The sequence below is a fragment of the Nipponia nippon genome, unplaced genomic scaffold (genome assembly GCF_047370975.1).
Source record: "Nipponia nippon isolate SJK-2023a ecotype South Korea unplaced genomic scaffold, ASM4737097v1 scaffold_34, whole genome shotgun sequence".
In the NCBI taxonomy this organism is placed as follows: Eukaryota; Metazoa; Chordata; class Aves; order Pelecaniformes; family Threskiornithidae; genus Nipponia; species Nipponia nippon.
Window position 1 is genome coordinate 1643646 of NW_028262352.1, and position 21035 is coordinate 1664680.

The 21035-nt window shown below is 42.5% G+C and overlaps 2 protein-coding genes across 17 annotated transcripts in view; one reads left to right on the forward strand and one right to left on the reverse strand.

The window, feature by feature from the left end:
* The window catches only part of LOC104019890 (macrophage immunometabolism regulator), a 78652-nt gene that overhangs the window by 27729 nt on the left and 29888 nt on the right, over positions 1-21035 (reverse strand). For 10 of the 12 annotated variants that reach the window (XM_087770863.1, XM_087770869.1, XM_087770866.1 and 7 more), the window contains one exon: positions 3275-5580. The exons of the other annotated variants lie outside the window; for them this stretch is intronic. In XM_087770863.1, the coding sequence (XP_087626989.1) occupies positions 4942-5580 (639 nt within the window). In that variant the 3' untranslated portion in view covers positions 3275-4941. Of the gene's footprint in view, positions 1-3274; positions 5581-21035 lie in introns of those variants that run through there. 12 annotated transcript variants of the gene reach the window in all.
* LOC148054090 (uncharacterized) lies at positions 11138-20830 on the forward strand. 5 transcript variants are annotated; one of them, XM_087770960.1, is made up of 3 exons: positions 11138-12705; positions 18955-19075; positions 20107-20655. In XM_087770960.1, the coding sequence occupies exons 1-3, from the start codon at positions 12050-12052 to the stop codon at positions 20164-20166; spliced, it is 837 nt and encodes a 278-aa protein (XP_087627086.1). In that variant the 5' UTR covers positions 11138-12049; the 3' UTR covers positions 20167-20655. The 5 variants fall into 5 exon arrangements, 2 of the variants coding, with proteins under 2 accessions (XP_087627086.1, XP_087627085.1); XR_015707715.1 differs by adding an exon at positions 20688-20830 and having other exon boundaries at positions 11138-20324; XR_015707716.1 differs by having other exon boundaries at positions 11138-19957.

Sequence of the window (21035 nt, forward strand, 5' to 3'; positions counted from 1 at the left end):
TCTGTTATCACCAACTTTCTCAAGGTCTTCACAACAATATTGTTAACTATCATACGCTGAAAGATGTAATTTTTCACACAGAGTCTTTCTTCAACCCCATTTAAAGTAAGGTCCAGAATGTATCATCCATCAGATTGAAATTAAATCAACCATAGAATCATAGAATTGTTTAGGTTGGAAAAGACCTTTAAGATCATCGAGTCCAAACGTAAACCTATCACTGCCAAGTCCACCACTAAACCATGTCCTCAAGCACCACATCTACCCGTCTTTTAAATACCTCCAGGGATGGGGACTCAACCACTTCCCTGGGCAGCCTGTTCCAATGCTTGACCACCCTTTCGGTGAAGAAATTTTTCCTAATATCCAATCTAAACCTCCCCTGGCGCAACTTGAGGCTGTTTCCTCTCGTCCTATCGCTTGTTACTTGGGAGAAGAGACCGACCCCCACCTCACTACAACCTCCTTTCAGGTAGTTGTAGAGAGCAATAAGGTCTCCCCTCAGCCTCCTCTTCTCCAGGCTAAACAACCTCAGTTCCCTCAGCCACTACTTTAGAAAGCAAGGGGGTCCAGCACAGCAGGTTGGGGGCAGGGCATAGTGGTTATTCTCTGCCATTCTTTGTTTCTCACTCTTTTCCTATGCTTCAGCATGGATCCTTCATGGGATGCAGTTCCTTTGGGGATGTGTCTGTTCTGCCGTGGAGCACCTCCTACTCCTTGCTATTCTGTACTGGTTTTGGCTGGGATAGAGTTAATTTTCTTCATAGTAGATGCCATGTTTTGGATTTGTGCTGAAAACAGTGTTGATATAGGGATGTTTTAGTTGCTGTTGAGCAGTGTTTACACAGCGTCAAGGCCTTTTCTCTTTACTTGAGAGGAGGTTGTAGCGAGGTGGGGGTTGGACGAATTATTGTCATAGGAGACTCTCTCCTGAGGGGAACAGAAGGCCCAATATGCAGACCAGACCCACTTCTTAGGGAAGTCTTTTGCCTCCCTGGGGCCCGGGTTAGAGATGTGAAGAGAAAACTTCCTACCCTGGTAAGGCCCTCAGATTATTATCTATCATTGTTTTTTCAGGTAGGCAGTGAGGAAGCTGCAACTAGAAGTCCAAGGGAAATCAAGAGAGACTTCAGGGCCTTGGGATGACTGCTTAAGGGATCAGGAGCACAAGTAGTGTTCTCCTCTGTCCTTCTAGTTGCAGGGAATGATGAGGGAAGATGCAGGAAGAGCCAGCAGATCAATATCTGGCTCCGAGCCTGTTGTCACCGGCAAAATTTCGAGTTTTTTGATCATGGATCAGTCTACATGACACCAGGCCTGCTGGCAACAGACAGGGTACACTTGTCTCGAAGGGGGAAAAGGATCCTAGCCCAGGAGTTTGCAGGGCGCATTGAAAGAGCCTTAAACTAGATTGGAAGGGGGAAAGGGATAAAACCAGGCTTGCTAGAGATAAGCCTGGGGGCAGCATGCCAATGTTTGAGGGACAGTGTGCTAGCAAGGTCTTTCGGTCTGCTCCACGATGTGCTGAGTACACTGGAGCACATTTGAAATGTCCCTATACTAATGCACGCAGCACCTTAGCTATCTCAATGGGGGTAGGGGATAGAGAGCCATGCAGCAGCAAAGACACAAGGTTGTCGATGCATTAGAAACCTTGGAAGTGCCTGAGCATAGTCACATAGGAAATAGGGCTTCTCCCCCAAAAAAGGTGGCAGGATCAATGGCCCAACTGAAGTGCATCTACACCAATGCACGCAGCATGGGCAACAAACAGGAGGAGCTGGAAGCCATTGTCCAGCAGGAAAGCTATGACATAGTCGCCATCACGGAAACATGGTGGGATGTTCACACAACTGGAGTGCTGCAATGGATGGCTATAAACTCTTCAGAAGGGATAGGCAAGGAAGGAGAGGCGGTGGGGTAGCCCTGTATATTAGGGAGCATTGTAACAAGGGGAGGCATGTCAAGGATCGTAACAGGCTGCCCAGGGAAGTGGTTGAGTCCCCATCCCTGGAGGTATTTCAAAGATGTGTAGACGTGATGCTTAGGGACATGGTTTAGTGGTGGATTTGGCAGTGTTAGGTTAACGGTTGGACTCGATGATCTTAAGGGTCTTTTCCAACCTAGATGATTCTATGATTAGTGTTACTACCTTTTATTGCTTCTACCACTTTCATTCTTCTAATCATCTGGAAGATATCTATAGGCCACAGGGAAACATTGTTTTCTCAATGCAATTTTTTCTTTTAATTTATTAGAAGAATAGTGAGGACTCTGTATTCATAGAATCATAGAATGGTTTGGGTTGGAAGGGACCTTTAAAGATCATCTAGTCCAACCCTGCTGCAGGGGGCAGGGACATCTACAGCTAGATCAGGTTGCTCAAAGCCACATTGAACCTGACCTTGAACACTTCCAGGGATGGGGCATCCTCAGCTTCTTTGGGCAGCCTGTTCGAGTGTCTCAGCACCCTCGGCATAAAGAATTTCTTCCTTATGTCCAATCTAAATCTACCCTCTTTTAGTTTGAAACCATTATCTGGTGTCTTGTCACTACAGGCCCTGGTAAAAAGTCTCTCTCCATCTTTCTTATAAGCCCTCTTTATGTATTGAAAGGCCACAATAACATCCGGAGCCTGATATTTAGTAAAGATTTCACTTTGAGAAGTCAGTATTGATAACATTCGATTTCATTTTAGTAGTCTGAAGAACCATCTTGCCTTTAATTTTAATAGATTAATGTAAGACATTATAATGATCAAAAATAAGACAAGATTAAAAGCTTTCTTATGTCTGAGATTTTGCTTCTTTTAGAAGTAAAAACAGGAAATCACTATATGAATTTAAGAGTTGTAATTAAGAACATTACAAATCCAACTTAAAAAATATGGCTCTTGAATGATTATGTACTATACAAGTGTAACTGCAAGTGTAAAACAGTTAAGCAATGTTAATAGGCGCAATCACTTTCACAAGCAAGCCACCAGACAGAAAAAGTACTAACTACTAACAAATTTTTCATGTTTGAACTTGGCTATACAGCCACCAGCATCTCTATAGATGTAGCTATACAATTACTGTACAGGACCAAAGTAACAATATGCACAAAATGTACTAACAATTGTATGTCTGATTTCCTGAAACAACAGAAGAATCCCAACTGTCTAAATATTTCACAGAAGTATAAGGTTTCAGGTTTTCATGATTTCTGTTCTAAAGTTGTATTTTTAAATGTCCTTGTTCTTCTACACAGCAAAAGACTCCACAAAAATATGTATTTATATCACTCTCTTTATTTTCAGCCAGAAATACATTTTCATACGGTATTTCAATACATAGTGGTGTTTATTCCTTAGACAAAACCTCCATCTCTTTGGCATCTGACCATATTCTGTTTTTCAAACTAAAGACTACACAAGAAAAGTTTACTTTAGAGATCATTGTTCAATACATTAAATTTACAGAGGTGCAGTTAACTCTTTAAAATGCACATCAGTTGTAAATATTCTAATAAGCCAGAAAACATTAACCAAACCAGTAAAACAGTCTACTGGGCTCCTCTTCACTGCCTTCAGTTACAGTAGTGCTTGCTATTCATTCTGAAGGAGAAACAAAAAACCCCCTGAATTATACCAGAAACAACTGATCAAATAAGATATGTTTCAAAACAAGGTGATCTTAATTTTAACTACTAAATAAGTAAACCAAAAAGAAGTTGCACGCTGCTTCAGTAATAGATTGCACCTAAAAAAGTCTAAAAACTTTTTTTAATTTTTAAACATAAGTTACTAACATGTTTTAAATATATCTAAGAATACAGCTGTCAAAACTGCATTTGATGTCATATTTGGACAAAAAATTCTTAAGCAACAAATTAAGCCAGTGTATTCAATCTACTCTGTTGAATAATCCAGAATCAGCTCTTCAGGGCTGATATAGAAACACTTCACTTGCACTCCATCTAAAAATCTGCCTTCCGGATCTTAATAAAAGTGTTCAGTGCTTCAAATAAACTAAATTTCCAAAGCAATGCTAGAGTTATTTGACATCTTCCATTACTATACTATATAGAAATCATGAATTAAAATGAAAAACTTTATTGACATAGTGATGTAGACATTCTAGTGTATTTACTGGAATCTGAAGTGTATCCTTGTTTACATGTCAAGACAACATAAAAATAAGTCGTATTAACAAAAAACCCAAATCCTTCACTCTCAAAAATATTTTTTAATATTCCAAATACTTATTCCAAACTAGTTTTATAAAACAGAGGAGGCAAAACAATTACTTCCATGCAGAAACTAAAAAAAATCATTTAATAGGTTTAAAGTAGCAAATGAACAAAGGTTTATTTTATGGGTGAATTTCCCCCTCACCACCAGTGTAAACCCAGTTTCAAAATGTTTGAATGGGATGGTTTAAAATAACAAGTGATCCAATTTAGCCAAGCTCACATTCCTTCCCATGATTTAAAAAATCATACATACATTTTATTGTAGAATACAGTAAGAAACAAAAAGATAACTTGAGTATTTATCCAAGAGCAATTTCTAACATCAAGCCAAAATTAGCAACAACTAAGCAGACCATCAATTTTTCAGTATTAAATTACCATAAATACTAGATAACTGTACAAAAAAACCACCCCAAATCCAAAAAACAAAAGCCTTTTCTTTGTTAAAAGGTGTCCAAAGAAATATCCACCAGCTGCAGTCAAATTTGCATTAGAAGCTGCTTGCTCTGGAAAGATTTTTGTCCCTGCAAGTATTTGTAACACAATGCACTGTCAAAATTCTATTCAAACAAATTACTTTCTGATAACGTTTAGCTGATACCACCTACAATGTGGACAGTCATGTACACAGTATGACAGTGGATTTTTGCAGCAACAGAGAAATAACCAGAAACTGGTTCTAAATTCTAGACTATAGTTCATAGTTCATGTGTTATTTCTTGCAAACATACGGTCCCCTCTAAGGGTAAGGTGTTGGAGCTGGTATTGTAGCATGTCTGTGTCAGCAGGATCCTCGATGCTCATTTTGTCTAAATTGAGGTAGTCCAAGGATTTAGAGTGAGCCCTTTTACCTTTTAAAAGGCAAAGAGGCAGGGGACCATGAAGTGCCTTGTAAGGTTCATGTGGTAAAGCCTTAGCACATTTATCCCCTGAGCTGGGCATCCGTCTCCTCCTCTTCCCATTTACTGCTGGGATCTCATATGGCTGATAGTACCTACTTCTAGTTTTGTACAAACGGGAGGAACATGCAAGTCCTGAATCAAGCTGTTTAGAGTGCAAGTTAGGCCTGGATTCCCCTTTATTATCTTCATTTCCTGTATACTTTTGGGCTAATTTTAGCAGCTCCTCTCCAGTCGTGAAGCCAACCAGGTAGTTAGAATCCATACGAAGGATCTGATAGCCTGAAACTGTCCGTCGCATTGGTGAGCAGGGGGTACTGGAACATCGTGGTTTCTCTGCTTCTGTTTTGCCTGCAGAACTGACCTCTGCAAGAGGTACAGGGAGGGTAGATATGGTAGTTCTGGACTCTCCATTTATGTCCATTTTAAGCACAGTGCTATTCTCCTAAAAATAAAACAGAGATTGATCACAAACAGAGCCTTTAGCCAATAAAGGAGATGAGAGAGGATCTCAGAAATCAGATTTTTTAACACCTAGAAACCATAACTAGTACTTCTCTATTCAGTTTTGTGTTTGTGGTGAGTTGACCCTGGGTGGATGCCAGGTGCCCAACAAAGCTGCTCTATCACCCCCCCTCCTCAACTGGACAGGGGGGGTTGGACCAGATGACCTCCAGAGATCCCTTCCAACCTCAACCATTCTGTGATGCTGTGATTTAAACTTTAATTATTCATGCAATTAGCTCTTATTAAAGAATGTTTTAGCCATTTTATACCTATGCTTTTACTCATTTATATATATTTAATTTCTATATCTTTATAATTGTATATATATGCACACATATGTAGATACATGTATAAGTATATATAGAAAATAGTGTATGTATAAATAAATAAAATATATGATACATCTTTGTACACTCTTTTATATATATATATTTCTATATATGTTTATATTCCATCTATTGTATGTAAATGTGTATATTTTTTATATCTGAGCCCTTCCTGGTGCAAAGGAAGCAGGCAGCCAATCAGAGGGAGTCCCATGGGGTCCTCCATGGGCTGCAGGTGGATATCTGCTCCACTGTGGACCTCCATGGGCTGCAGGGGAATCTCTGCTCCAGCACCTGAAGCACCTCCTCCCCTTCCTTCTTCACTGACCTTGGTGTCTGCATAGTTGTTTCTCTCACATATTCTCACTCCTCTCTCCCAGCTGCTGTTGCACAGCAGTTTTTTCCCCCACCTCTTAAATATTTTTTCACAGAAGCACTACCACCATCACTGATGGGCTCGGCCTTGGCCAGCAGTGGGTCCATCTTGGAGCTGGCTGGCACTGGTTCTATTGGACATGGGGGAAGCTTCTGGCATCTTCTCACAGAAGCCACCCCTGTAGCCCCCCCCACTACCAAAACCTCACCATGCTAACCCAATACACACACCCATGTTTTGAACTAAAGTAAATGAATTTTATAAGCTGTATTTTGAGAAGAGCCTTTGTTTTGCTTTCCAGCTCTTAAGGCTTTTTTAGCTTTGCATGGAGGCATCCCTTCGTCCTTCCCTGTCCTTAGAGCATGCATCGCTTTAGCAAGTGATATTTGGGAGGGGGAAGGTTTGCTGGTTTTTAATCCCTTATATGTCTAGGTAATGAGAGTAATTTCTAACCTTGCTGTAAAACTGTATTTTACTTCTTCTAGTGTTGTTTCTGCTTTTTAACAAAAAAGGTGAATCCTTCTAGAAGATTACTGGAAATATTTCTGAACTGGAGGATAAAAGCTAGGAATTAAAAGAGCAGGAACAGTTAAATATTTGTTTCTTGGCTAAAAGTCCATGGTAGCCAAAAGTTTTAATGCAGATTTTTTTCTGTGCTATGTTTCCAGTAACCTTGATTCTTGATGGTGGAAGAACTATAATTTCTACATAAGGAATTGTCATGAGTATCTTTAACTCTCTGTGCTGAAACCTCACTGTATTTATTGTCTTGTTGTCTAGATACGGTGCTAAAGTAGAAAATAACATTTGTTTCTGCTATTTTGAAAGTTTGAATTGACTCCATAAATATATTTCAGAAAGCCAATTAAATATAACAAGCAACATTACTGAGGTTTTTATGTAGTTTTTTCTTCAGTGAAAAATGTCGGTGTTACATTTAATATAGTATTTTCATTTTTTGTTTCATTTTTGCTGCGTTATCTGTATTTTTTAATACAAAATGTTTTAAAATGTGCTGGATGAAGTGTATCTGCTTATCTGTAAAAGCAATGCTGTACAAAACTGGTAATGAAGAATCCTAAGTAGACCACAATTATAAGGAGAACTGGAAAAGGACATTTAAGACTAAAGAAACTTTAGTAATAATGTCTCCATAATAGAAGGTTTTTGTCAATGACTGGCAAATAAAATCCTGTTTAGGAAAGCTATGAGAATTTTGTTTACTCCTATTTAATTAGAATGGGAGTGAAGCAGCAGGCTGATTTGAGACTAAGCAGGGTAGTAGAGGCGGGAGCGTTACTCAAGCCGCTCCTTCACAATCCCTGAACAGAAACAAAGTAGGCTTAAATTTTGCATTAGGATAGATCTTTTTTTTTTTTTTTTTTTTTTTTTTTTTTTTGCAAGTGAGATTTGCACGAAGCTTCCCCTCTTATTTTAAGACAATTGGTGGTTAACCTTGATGGGTTTTTTGTTGTTTGTTTGTTTTAATCCTATTTTATATAGGGGTGTCTAATTCCAAATGATTGAATAAAGTACTGAAAAGGAGGTGGTACTTTCCTTCCCTTGCTTGTTGCATCTTTGCTTCTCTGTCTGTGACCTCTCAAGCCTCAGGATGGGAGCAAGTAGCAGCTTTAAAAGTTTGCAAACTGATAATAGCATGCTGTAAAGGCAGTATCATTTGTGAAATGTTACTAAACCATTAATGTGTCTTACAATTTCCTATAATGAACTTTTTTTCTGCTGGACACTTACATACTAACTTTTCTTTCTTCTTTGAGTCTCGTTGCCTTTAATCATTACAAAGCTCTGTAGATTTTTTTTTTCTGAAATCTATTTGCTAGAGAGTCACTAGCTACTGTTTAGAGCAAAGGTGAGGCTGACAGTGAAGGAAAGGTGGACTGGAAACAGATGTGACCTTTGCATTTTGAGAAATAGCTACACAGAGATAGTGTAGATTACATTCAAAGCAGAATTCAAAGTGTTCTGGGATCTGGATGCACTTGCATATAATTGCTGTGATATCAACCTTATCTTTCCATGTTAAAGATGGTAATGGCTAGCAGTGGAAAGTTGTATTTGTAAAGGCACTGAACTGAAGATTTTGGAATAGCTGTGAGGGGAGAAAAGTCAGGGCAAAGTATTCTGTTTCCAAAAATAATAAAAAACAAAAGAAATCCATAGAAATCTGAATATTGGTTATTCTTAAGATACTTCTAAGAATCTTATGGTATATTTATTGAACACTAGAATACTGTTTACTTTGTTATAAATACTTTAACCAAAAATCCCACAGTGTTTTGGTAGCGGGAGGAGCTGCAGGGGTGGCTTCTGTGGGAAGACACCAGAAGCTGCCCCCATGTTGGACAGAGCCAGTTCTAGCCGTCTCCAAAATGAGGGAAGAGCGTGAGGAGGAAGTAGCGGCAGAGACAACAAGTTATGAACTGACTGCAACCCCTATTCCCCGTCCCCCTGCACTGCTCGGGGGGGGGGGAGGAGGCAGATAATTTGGGAGTGAAGTTGAGCTTGGGAAGAAGGGAGGGGTGGGGGGAAGGAGTTTTAAGATTTGTTCTTATTTCTCATTATCCTGGTCTGATTTTGATTTGCAATAGATTAAATTAATTTCCCCAAGTCAAGTCTGTTTTGCCCGTGACGGTAACTGCTGAGTGATCTCCCTGTCCTTATCTTGACCCATTTTTCTCCCCCGTCCTTGTTGAGGAGGGGGAGTGGATAGAATAGCTTGGTGGGCACCTGGCGGCCAGGCAAGGTCAACCAACCACAGGGAAACATTGCAGTACCCAGTAGGTCAGGTGTAGTCCATGGTTATGCCTGAGGTAGTAACTGTTAGATGCCTTTTTTTTTTTTTTTTTAGATATGTTTACTGATATTATTGTGAATGGAAAAAATAAGCAGCTGAGTACAGGAGATGTTACTGTGGATGTGCTAATGGATGTAGATGGCCTCAAAGGAAAGGGGTTATAAAGGATCAAATAGACTAAAAGGATTAAAAAATAGAGTGGAAAGATACTTCAGTTTTTTGTACAGTATTACTCAAGAATATGATTTTAACATATTTAAGAATATCAAGTGTATATTTATAGTATTTGTTATTAAAAAGGGGGGCAAAATAATTTTAAAAGGCAGATGTCAGCGATAGTTTTGTTATGAGACACTCTGTAGAGTGTAAGACTGTATTGGGTTTGTGTGGCAAGGATTTGGTAGTGGAGGGGGCTACAGGGGTGGCTTCTGTGAGAAGCTGCTAGAAGCTTCTCCTATGCCCAATACATCCAGTGCCAGCCAGCTCCAAGACGGAACCACCACTGGCCAAGGCCGAGCCAACCAGCGATGGTGGTAGTGCCTCTGTAATAACATATTTAAGAAGGGGAAAAAAAACCTCTGTGCAACTGCAGTCGGAGAGAGGAGTGAGAATATGCGAGAGAAACAACTATGCAGACACCAAGGTCAGTGAAGAAGGAGGGGGGAGGAGGTGTTCCAGGCACCAGAGCAGAGATTCCCCTGCAGCCCTTGGTGAAGACCATGGTGAAGCAGGTTGTTCCCCTGCAGCCCATGGAGGTCCACAGTGGAGCAGATATCCACACTGCAGCCTGTGGAGAACACCACGCTGGAGCAGGTGGATATGCCCTGAAGGAAGCTGCAGCCCAGGGAGAGTCCAAGCAGAAGCAGGTTCCTGGTAGGAATTGTGGCCCATGGGGGACCCACACTGGAGCATTCTGTTCCTGAAGGACTGAACCTTGTGGAAAGGACCCACACTGGAGCAATTTGTGAAGAACTGCAGCCCGGGGGAAGGACCTACTTTGGAGAAGTTCATGAAGGACTATATCCTGTGGGAGGGACCCCATGCTGGAGCAGGGGAACAGCGTGAAGAGGAAGGAGTGGCAGAGTACAAGAGTCGGGAGCAAAGTTGAGCCCAGGAAGAAGGGAGGGGTGTGGGGAAGGTGGTGTTTTTAGATTTGTTCTTATTTCTCATTATCCTGCTCTGTGATTAATTGGCAATAAATTAAATTAATCTTTCCCTAGTTGAGTCTGTTTTGCCCGTGATGGTAACTGGTGAGATATCTCTCTGTCCTTATCTCGACCCATGAGCTTTTTCATCTTATTTTCTCACCCTGTCTTGCTGAGGAGGGGGAGTGAGAGAAAGGCTTGGTGGGCACCTGGCAGCCAGCCAAGGTTAACCCACCACAGGCACCAAAAGGCAGGGGGATGGGGCACAGACAAGTTGGAAGGTGACCAAGGGCTATGAACCCCTCCTAGGAATCACACCAAGGGGCCCCCTGGGAAAACCCTGTCACATGCAGAGAAGAGACCAATCCTGTGAGCTGGATTGAGAAGTTCCTGTATCTGGGCCCAGCCCAACAGGATGACCATACAGTGGGGCAAAATTTGGGCTTTGCGCAGTCCTGCAAGGCACAGGCAATGCTGGCTGCAAAAATGGAAAACCAGAACAAAATGACAACTTCAGAAGAACATGTGTGTGAGGAAAATAAGAAAAAGACCTTGAGGCATTCCTGAAAAAGGCCACGCAGACCAGAAGAACTGGCCAATGGCCCTGTGAATCGCAAACTGGATTTTGACTTGTCACACAGAGACCTTTGCCCATGATTGTGAGGGATCTTACAGCTACTACCTGTAAGACCATTATGGGGTGCAGGCTGGTGCTATACGTTGTTAGGAAAAACTCATTCTCTAAGTATTATACCAATTAGTCTTTATAGTTTGAAATTGTATTAACTTTCTTAAGATATATATATATAGTTTACATTGTATACTGAATAGCCACACTTAAGCAAGCAAACTAAAGGACCCCAGCTCATCACAAGGAGGAGGACAGCCCCACCCTGGAGATAAGAACTTTGCTTCCTGGAATCTTAAAGCTGTCCACGACAGATAAAAGATACCCCTGGATAATAATAATGCCAGCATCCTAGCCCCTCTAACACCTCTGTGAAACCCTCCTGGCGTCATAAGATAAGTAACTATAGCAAGACCAACTCCAGGAAAGTCTAGATCACTAGAGAAGCATGTGGATGATGACATCATAGAAATACAGTTGCTTTGCGAAGTTAGTGATAGGACAAGGGGTAATGACTTTAAACTGACAGAGGGTAGATTTAGATTAGATATAAGGAAGAAGTTCTTTACTATGAGGGTGGTGAGGCATTGGAACAGGTTGCCCAGAGAAGTTGTGGATGCCCCATCCCTGGAAGTGTTCAAGGTCAGGTTGGATGGGGCTTTGAGCAACCTGGTCTAGTGGAAGGCATCTCTGCCCATGGCAGGGGGGTTGGATCCAGATGATCTTTAAAGGTCCCTTCCAACCCAAACCATTCTATGATTAGTAAACAGTAGTGTGTGTGTGTTAAGTAGCAATTAGTCAATTCGTGTTGTACCTGAACGCTTGAAAGGTATAAGAACCATGTGTAAAACCACATTTGGGGTGCCCACATTTGGATGGGACACCTCATGCGCACGAATATATTCTCTATACTAAGGAAAACCTCGAATGTATCAAAGTCAACTACGGTGATTGTGAGTGCTCTATTGAATGCCTCTGGGTTAAAATCAGAGGGGTCGTCTCCAAGCAGGACCTTACAGTGGGCATCTGCTACCGACCTCCAAACCACGACGATAAAGCCGATGAAGCAATATTTGGGACACTAAGGCAAGCTTCTGGTCAACAGAACCTGGTTCTCATGGGTGACTTCAACTACCCAGACATTTGCTGGAAGAACAATACAGCAGCTCGCATGTCATCCATCAAGTTCCTGGAATGCGTAGAGGACTGTTTCCTCTTACAAATGTTAGATGTGCCAACCAGGAAGGAGGCACTGCTGGACCTGCTATTCACAAACCAAGAAAACCTGCTTTGTAATATCTCGGTCAGTAACAACCTTGGCTGCAGTGATCACAATATTGTGGAGTTTGGGATCCGTCTGAGCATGCTGAAGGTTAGCACCAAGACAAGGGTTCTAGATTTTAGAAGAGCAAACTTCAGCTCGCTCAGAGCTCAGTTGGGAGGGATTCCGTGGGAAGCTTCCATGGAGGATAAAGGAGCCAGCGAGTGCTGGGAGTTCTTCAAGAATGCTCTCTTGGAAGCACAAAACCAGTTTATCCCCTATAAAAGAAAGGGAAGGAAGCGGAGCAAGAGGCCCCCTTGGCTCAACCACGAGCTCCTGGGTCTGCTTAAGACCAAAAGAGATGCGTACCAGAGATGGAGAAGTGGAAGATTGTCCACTGAGAACTACAAGGGCATTGCCAGAGTGTGCAGAGATGCAGTTAGAAAGGCAAAAGCTCAGCTTGAATTGGAACTGGCCAGAGACGTCAAAAATCACAAGAAAGGGTTCTTCAGGTATGTAATTTGCAAGCGGAAACAGAAGGAAAACATAGGCCCACTGTTAAACAGTAGAGGTGAATCAGTCACCAACAATGCGGAAAAGGCAGAGGTTCTCAACACTTTCTTCACCTCTGTCTTTACCGACACTGTTGGGTCCCAGGAGTTGGGAACGAAAATCCAGGAGGATCCAAACATAGACCCACCATCAGTGAAGGAGGAGTTAGTATGTGAATTATTACAGGAGCTCGACCCCTATATATCGATGGGCCCTGATGCCATCCACCCGAGGGTGTTGAGAGAGCTGGCTGATGTCATTGCGGGGCCACTCTCCATAATCTTCGAGAAGTTGTGGAGATCGGGGGATGTCCCAGAGGACTGGGGGAAGGCGAATGTTACCCCTATCTACAAGAAGGGCTCAAGGGAGGATCCGGGTAATTATAGGCCCATCAGTCTTTCTTCAATCCCCGGGAAAGTTATGGAACGGATCCTCCTGGGGGCCATCATGAGTCAAATGAAGCACGTGATTGATTGGGAAAAGCCAACACGGCTTCACCAAGGGCAGATCGTGCCTGACAAATCTGGTGGCCTTCTATGATAAAGTGACCTGCTCGGTTGACATGGGGTGAGCGGTGGAGGTCATCTACCTGGACTTCTCCAAGGCTTTCGATAGGGTTCCCCATGGCCTCCTCCTGGAGAAATTGATGTGTTATGGCCTGGACAAGTGGTCTGTGCAGTGGGTGAGGAATTGGCTGGCAGGCCGCACCCAAAGGGTGGTGGTAAATAGCTCTTTTTCAAATGGCAACCCGTCACAAGTGGGGTCCCCCAGGGATCGATATTGGGCCCAATGCTATTCAATATCTTCATAAGTGATCTGGATAACGAGATCAAGTGTAGCCTGATGAAGTTTGCAGATGACACCAAACTGTATGGGGAAGTGGACACTCTGGAAGGGAGCGCCACCCTGCAGGAAGATCTGGATAGGCTGGAAGAGTGGGCTAACAGGAACCTTATGAAGTTTAACAAGGACAAGTGTAAGGTCTTGCACCTGGGAAAACATAATCCAGGAGTGCAGCTCAGACTGGGATCCACCTGGCTAGAGAGCAGCTCTGTGGAAAGGGACCTGGGGGTCCTGGTGGACAGGAAGCTCAACATGAGTGAGCAGTGTGCTGCTGCGGCCAAGAAGGCCAATAGGATGCTGGGTTGCATCAAAAAGGGCATCACCAGCAGAGATAAAGAAGTCATTATCCCTCTCTACTCGGTGCTTGTCAGGCCACACCTGGAATACTGTGTACAGTTCTGGTCCCCGTTATACAAAAAAGATGTGGACAGGCTGGAGGGGGGTCCAGAGGAGGGCCACCAAGATGATCAAGGGTCTGGGAAGCCTGCCATATGAGGATAGGCTAAGAGAACTGGGCTTGTTCAGCCTTGAGAAAAGGAGGCTTAGAGGTGATCTCATCACCATGTACCAGTACTTAAAGGGGAGCTACAAAGAAGATGGAGACTCCCTTTTTACAAGGAGTCACGTGGTGAGGACAAGGGGTAACGGGTACAAGTTACTCCCAGGGAGATTCCAATTGGACATGAGAGGTAAATTTTTCACAATGAGAACAGTCAATCATTGGAATAATGTCCCCAGGGAAGTGGTTGACTCCGCTACGCTGAACATGTTTAAGACTCAGCTGGACATGGTGCTGGGCCATCTCATCTAGATTGTGCTAGAAAGGTTGGACCAGATGATCCTTGAGGTCCCTTCCAACCTGGTATTCTATGATTCTATGAATAAAAGAATTACTCTTGTAATTCTATACTTTGCATCCTAGTCTTTCTCCTCAGTTGGGAAAAAGGTTTGGGGGATTTTTAAGCCAAATGACAGTCTTAGATATCCCAAGACCTGTTTCCTCCTTTTACATGATGAACATTATTATGGTGTTAAGGATGTCAGGAACGTATTTAGGGCAAAAAACTTTTGTGAGCTTTGTCATACATTCTATAACCATGGCCACAGCTGTAAATGTTATTGCCAGCTGTGCTTGTCTCACAACTATGTAGTTAACTTGGGGACAAGGATAAGGTGCCCCAGCTGCAGGCTGTTGTGCAGGTCTGGGAAATGTTTACAGTGGCACAAAGCCCTGGCTATTAAAAAACAAATTGATTGTTTGGCTATGATTTTCTGTTAAAAGTGTAAGACCTATGTAGAAAAATAGCATGGATGTAAAAGCTGGAAGTGCGGAATGCGCTATGAAGAGATCTGTAAGGTAAACCAGTACCAGTGTTTCATGCCTGTGATCAATACTCCAGAAGCAGGGCAGGGCTATATTATCTATGACATAGAATTTATGCAGGAAACCAGAACACATGTCCCGAACTACATTTTTGCCATGGAATTACACTGGATGCACCTTGGGATGAAGAAAAAGGGCCAGAAAGGAAAACTGAAGGAGAATGGGAGTTTAAAGGGGACACATACCTGACTTGCAAGAAGAACTGAGTTACTATTTCCAACAAGATGTAAAAAGTCTGAGGGAGGCCTGCAGATCATACAGGAATGAGATTATGGTGAATACCCATTGCACATTCTATGAGAAAGAGGACGATGAAAAGGTGAAGGTTTATCGCTGTATAGATCCATTTCAGTATATGACGCTGGCCTCTACTTGCATGTCCATATACCGGTTTATGTTCCTTAAACGTAACATGGTTGCACTCCTCCCTCCAGATGGCTAGCATTGGAGGAAAAAGAGATATTCATCCCCCTCTATTCAATGGCTTAAGTATGCAACTGAAAAGAAATATATTCAAATCTGTCATGCATTACAAGGTGGTGAATATCAAGTAGGATCCTACTTGGGCGGATATGCAGTCATTGATGGGGTGCCGACAGCTTTTGAATTTAATGGGTACTTTTTCCATGGTTCTATCAAATGCTACCATGAAAATGACTGGAATCCTCTGGCAGGGGCCACCTTCAGATATTTGTATTGCACAACACAACTAAAAATGGACTACCTAAAGACAGCACATTTTAACATCAGATCTATATGGGAGCAGGAGTTGGTCGCTATGACAAAATCAGATGGGGAGCTTTCAGAGTTCTTAGCCAGGACCAAACTGTGTCAAAAGCAAGATGCTAACTGCAATACAACTTGCTTACAAGAAGGAACACTACCTGGCACCATGAGCTTTTACCTCAGGGTCGATGTGACCTGAAGACCCAACCTAAGCCAGCTCTTACTGTCTGAGAACATCCCATGCAGACAATAAAACAATAGAAGATTTACCCTTCAATGAAACCAGGCGTATAACCATGGCCAGAACCACAATCAACCAGAATCCAGGATAAACCCACACACACCTGCACGGGACATCGGTTTAGAACAATGAAGATGAACACACCACTGACCATATGTCCACACCACCTGCACGGGACAAGCAACGTACTGATCCTGCATGGGACAAGTACATACCGATTATGCGAGCAATAGTAACTGATTAGCCCACCCCTTAACATGAGTAATTTGATTGGTCTACACAACTGTATTGTAACATATTTAAACCCTGCTTTCTTCTGTATTGGGGTCCTCCATGTATTAGGCTGGGGCACCGCTATGCACATAACTAAAATAAGAGAATAAATTCCCTTGGTAATTTTATGCTAAGCGTCCTTGTCTCCCTCCTCAGCTGGCGAAGAACTGACTTTTATAACTTCCCACACCATGCAGAGATGTGCTTTTTGGCGGCAGGACAAATGCCATTTGTCTGTATTATGAAGAATCCCCCGATGAAAAGATATATTACGATGATTTCACTAGTCTCTATCCCTTCATCAGCAAAATAAAACAATACCCTCTAGGGTACCCTAAAGTTATTTTTGAGAATTTTGACAACTTGACAGCCTACTTCGGGATGGTCAAAGTAAAGGTGTGCCCACCTTGTAGGCTCTTTTTCCCTGTGCTTCCTGTGAGGGTAAATGGGAAGTTATTTGTTTCTCCCGTGTCACACTTATGCTGAAACCTGCCAGGCTCTCTGCACCCACAGTGATGAAGAAAGAGCCCTTGTGGGTACCTGGTGTTCCCCAGAACTGAACAAAGCTCTGGAGAAGGGCTACAGGGTTTGTGAAATCTATGAGGTCTGGCATTTTGAAAAGAGGGGCAGCAGCCTTTTCTCAGATTATATAAAACCCCACCTCCACCAGAAGCAGGAACCTTCAGGCTGTACAGCCTGGTGCACAGATAATGATGATATGTTGAAGATTACAGGCAGAAAGAAGGTGTCATTTTGTGGCCTGAACATATTAAGAAAAACCCTGCCCAAATGCCAAGTTGCAAAGATGTTTTTCTCTGTGGAGAAAATTTGGACAGAGATCCAACCTACCCAACACCACCATAGTAAGAGAACCAGATGAGGTGTATGGTTACCTATTTTCTCTGGCTTATGGTGTGTCTTCTTGTAATTTTATTGACAAGGATGTGGCCATTGTCTCGTGGAAGAACGCCAAAGGACACGTGACCCTGGAACATAACACTAACATTTTTATAGCTTGTTTCACCACAGCATATGTGCGTTTAGAGCTTTACAGTTTCTTAGATGCCCTGCAAGACAATTGCCTTTATCATGACACAGACTCTGTGATATTTGTGAGTCGTCCATGGGATTGAAACCCACCCACTCAGGGACTATTTAGGCAAGCTGACAAGCAAGTTGCTGCCAGATGAGAACATTACTGAGTTTGTGTCATCAGGCCCCAAATCCTACAGCTACATGCAGTTTGAAGGAAAGCGTTGTTTAAAGGTTAAAGGCATCATTCTAAATACAGCAAACAGAAAAGATCAATTTTGAGGCCCTGAGGGATCTCATGTTGGATTACGGCATAAATCCAGACAGTGATGACCCTAAAAAGATCATGATAGAGCAGCGTTCTATCATCAGGAACAAACAGAAGTGGACAACAGAAACCAGGCACCCCCGGAACATGCAGAAGGTGGTCTACAACAAGAGCGCTGACTAAAAATTTTAAAAGCCTCTCCTATGATTTTTGATCATGGACATGCACTGGAAGCACCCCTTTTCTGCTATTCTACTAGGGCCTAGCAACTGTGCAAAAAGTTATTTTGTAAAAAGTATTTTGGAGAATGTCGACTGCTTGCTTTCTGTTATACCTGAGAATATTGTGTGGTGTTACAGATGTTGGCAACCGTTGTATCAGGAACCACTCTATAAATATCCTTTTATCTAATTTGTGGAGAACTTACCTGAAAGCCTTACTGATAGCCATTTATTTCTCCCTAATGAAATAAATATGGTTGTTATATATTATTTGATAAACTGCTTGTGTGAGCAACGAAATTGAGAAAGCTTTTACTAACTATGTGCATCACAGGAATCTTAGCATCCTGTACAGTGTCCAGAATTTTTTTACCAGAGTAAAAAGAGCTGTGCCATCACCCTCAACACAAAATATATGATGTTATTTAAGAACCCCCAAGATAATCAATAGGTTGTATCCCTAGCCAGGCAGATCTATCCTGGCAAGGCCTGGTTCTTTTTAGAAGCATTTGAAGATGCTATGAAAGCACCTGTGGTGGGTTGACCCCAGCTGAAGAGTAAGCCCCCACCCAGTCACTCGCTCACTCCCCACCACAGCAGGATGGGGGAGAGAATCAGAACAGAAAAAGCAAGAAAAAAAGATTGTGGTTTGAGATAAAGATGGTTTAATAAGTGAAAGGGGGAAAAAAAGAAAAAAAAAGTGATGCAAAAGCAATTACTCGCCACCAGCAGATTGATGCCCAGACAGTCCCTGAGCAATGGCTACTTTGGAAAAACTTCCCCCCCACCCCAGTTTTAATGCTGTGAATGACATTATATGGTATGGAATATCTCTTTGGTCAATTTGGGTCAGCTGTCCCGGCTGTGTCCCCTCCCAGCCTCTTGTCCACCCCTAGCCTACTTGCTGCAGGGGCAGAGTGAGAAACAGAGAAAGCCTTGACTCTGCGTAAGCACTGTTCATCAATAGCTAAAACATCGGTGTGTTATCAACACTGTTTTGGTCACCAGTTTGAAACACAGCACCATAGGGGCTGCCATGAAGAAAATTAACTCCATCCAAGCTAAACCCAGTATGGCACCATATGGGTACCTAGTTGTTGATTAAAATGCTTTTAGGCTAAGAAATGGTCTTTTCCCACCAGAGTGCTGGCCATTTACATATTGGGAAAAAAAAAGACTGGTTTCAGCACTGACTGACACCCTATGTTGCTATTGGTGCAGACTCGGGAGCATGATATCCCACTGTCTGAAGAGTAACCTGTCCCTCCTGGAAGTGTTGATCCAGTTCTTCCCCCGGAAGAGGAAAGCAATACTCTACTCTGCTTCTGATGACCTGATAAAGGTAATTTCTGAAATTGCACTGAATACCTTGAAGGGGAACATTTCATTAACACCCCACCAGATATGCGTTCTGAAAAAGGGACACAAATTCATTAAAAGCCTGAGTAGTAAAAGTGTGTCCTTCAAAAGAAAGAAGCTATTGGTGAAGGAAGCTGGTGGCTTTATCAGTTGTCTTTTAAGTTTTGCTCTTCTGCGCATCAGGGGACTTTTGGTAAAGCAGTGATGGAATATGCATAAAAAAATGTATCTGGTGCCTGCAAACTGTTTGGAGCAGCTAAGGATGCCACTATTACCCAGGGAAGACATGAGGGCTGATGCAGTCCACTCTTTGGATGCTGAAATGAGGGACTAAAACCAGTCTTGATGGCCTACGAGAAAGCTAAAGTGTATACAGCCACTCTTCAAAGTACTTGGCACACATGAAGGAGACCGATCAGGAAATGGGGGAAAAAAACTCTTTTTCCAGAACAAAACAAGGCAGAAGCAGAAAAGCCCTTCAGGACTCCTGAGAACCCTGACCCTGTTGTTCAGGAAGTGTTTGATAATGTGCATCCATGATATAGGAAGAATGCACAAGTGCTCTGATGTAAGCAGCCAGAAAGGCGGCCTGGTTAGAAGGGGAAAACTGCTGAACAAAGGAAAAAGCCTGCCAGCCTGGGAGCTGTGAGCCTGGGAACCCGGCCTTGACACCAGAAACATCCTTGCAAAGTGCAGCTGGCCTCTTTGAAGTATAACTGGGGTACCTAGAAACCAGAGACATCCTGAGATACCATCAATAAGCACAAAACCAAGAAACTGTAACAGCAACTTATCATCCGAGAAGGTGGAAACAGTAATAAACTGGTCCGAAACAACAACAAACATCATTTATTGGCTGTTCCAGGTGAAAAACAGAAATTAACATCACCTATTGGTTGCATCCTACGCCCTCTTACGTCTCTATGATATAAAAAGGACTTAATTTTTATTCAAAATGGAGCTTCTCTCTCTGAGAACTTCCTGGGCTGAACATACTTTTCCTTTCCTAAACAGGTTGAATTCTGCATGAACTTTCTACGAGATCTTGGACTCTCACCGGAGACTCCTGGCTGACTCCAGACTCTGTGACGTGGATCATCTCTGAAATGAGACTCTCTCTGTTATCTTATTGGTCCCCCCTTGGGCCCACTTTTGGGGTTGGTTCGGTTTGCCCTACCCCACCTTTGAGATGGTTTGGCCCCTTCTGAAATCAAATTCACTTGATGATACTGGTATTATATATCCACATAAGTAATCTATCATAAGTATATCTGCTGTTATATTGTTGATAGGTTGCTTCACTAATGATGTTTGTAGTAACCTGTAATAGTATGTACCTACGTGGTTGTTGCTGTTATTGATTGTTGCCATACTAATGTTGATGATAGTATGTTATAGATTGCTGATAGTAATTTGTAATAGCTTGATTATACATATTCATTTTATTAATCATAGGTAAACTTGCTAGTGGTGATTTGTGTGGTATTTGTGGTAATCTGTAATAAAGTAGAGAAATTTAGAGGATAAAAGCCTCTGTGTCCTTGTGTATTACGGAATCCTATGAACTGATGGTTGCGATCTCTACACATCCACAGGCCGGGTAACCCTTTAGGTCACGACATGCTCCTAGGTAAACTAGGGCAACACAAGCATATTTCTTCTTGGGACAACCAAGGAAGTTTTGTATACAAAGGAGATGTCATCAGGGGGTCCAGCCTGCTCAACTTAGTCTAAGGCATCCTTCAGACTTGTGCCCCTTCTAGCCTGAGAACACCTAAAAGCTGGAATGTTTCTATGAAAGCCATGGCTGTGGTGAATGTCCAGTCTTCTGCCATGGATCATACAGCAAACCGGGATCTCTTGGAACAACTAAAAGTGACAGAGGAGGACCAAGAAGCACCACACACACGATTTAAGAAGAGAAAGATACCCAAAGCAAGCCC

What these genes read in the sequence shown, in the direction of transcription:
- LOC148054090 (XM_087770959.1), top strand. Translation starts at nt 12,050, where the DNA reads ATGGGTGACTTCAACTACCCAGACATTTGCTGGAAGAACAATACAGCA. An exon ending in CACAAGAAAGGGTTCTTCAG is followed by an intron (nt 12,706 to 18,954) that starts GTATGTAATTTG and finishes CTATTGGTGCAG; the next exon opens with ACTCGGGAGCATGATATCCC.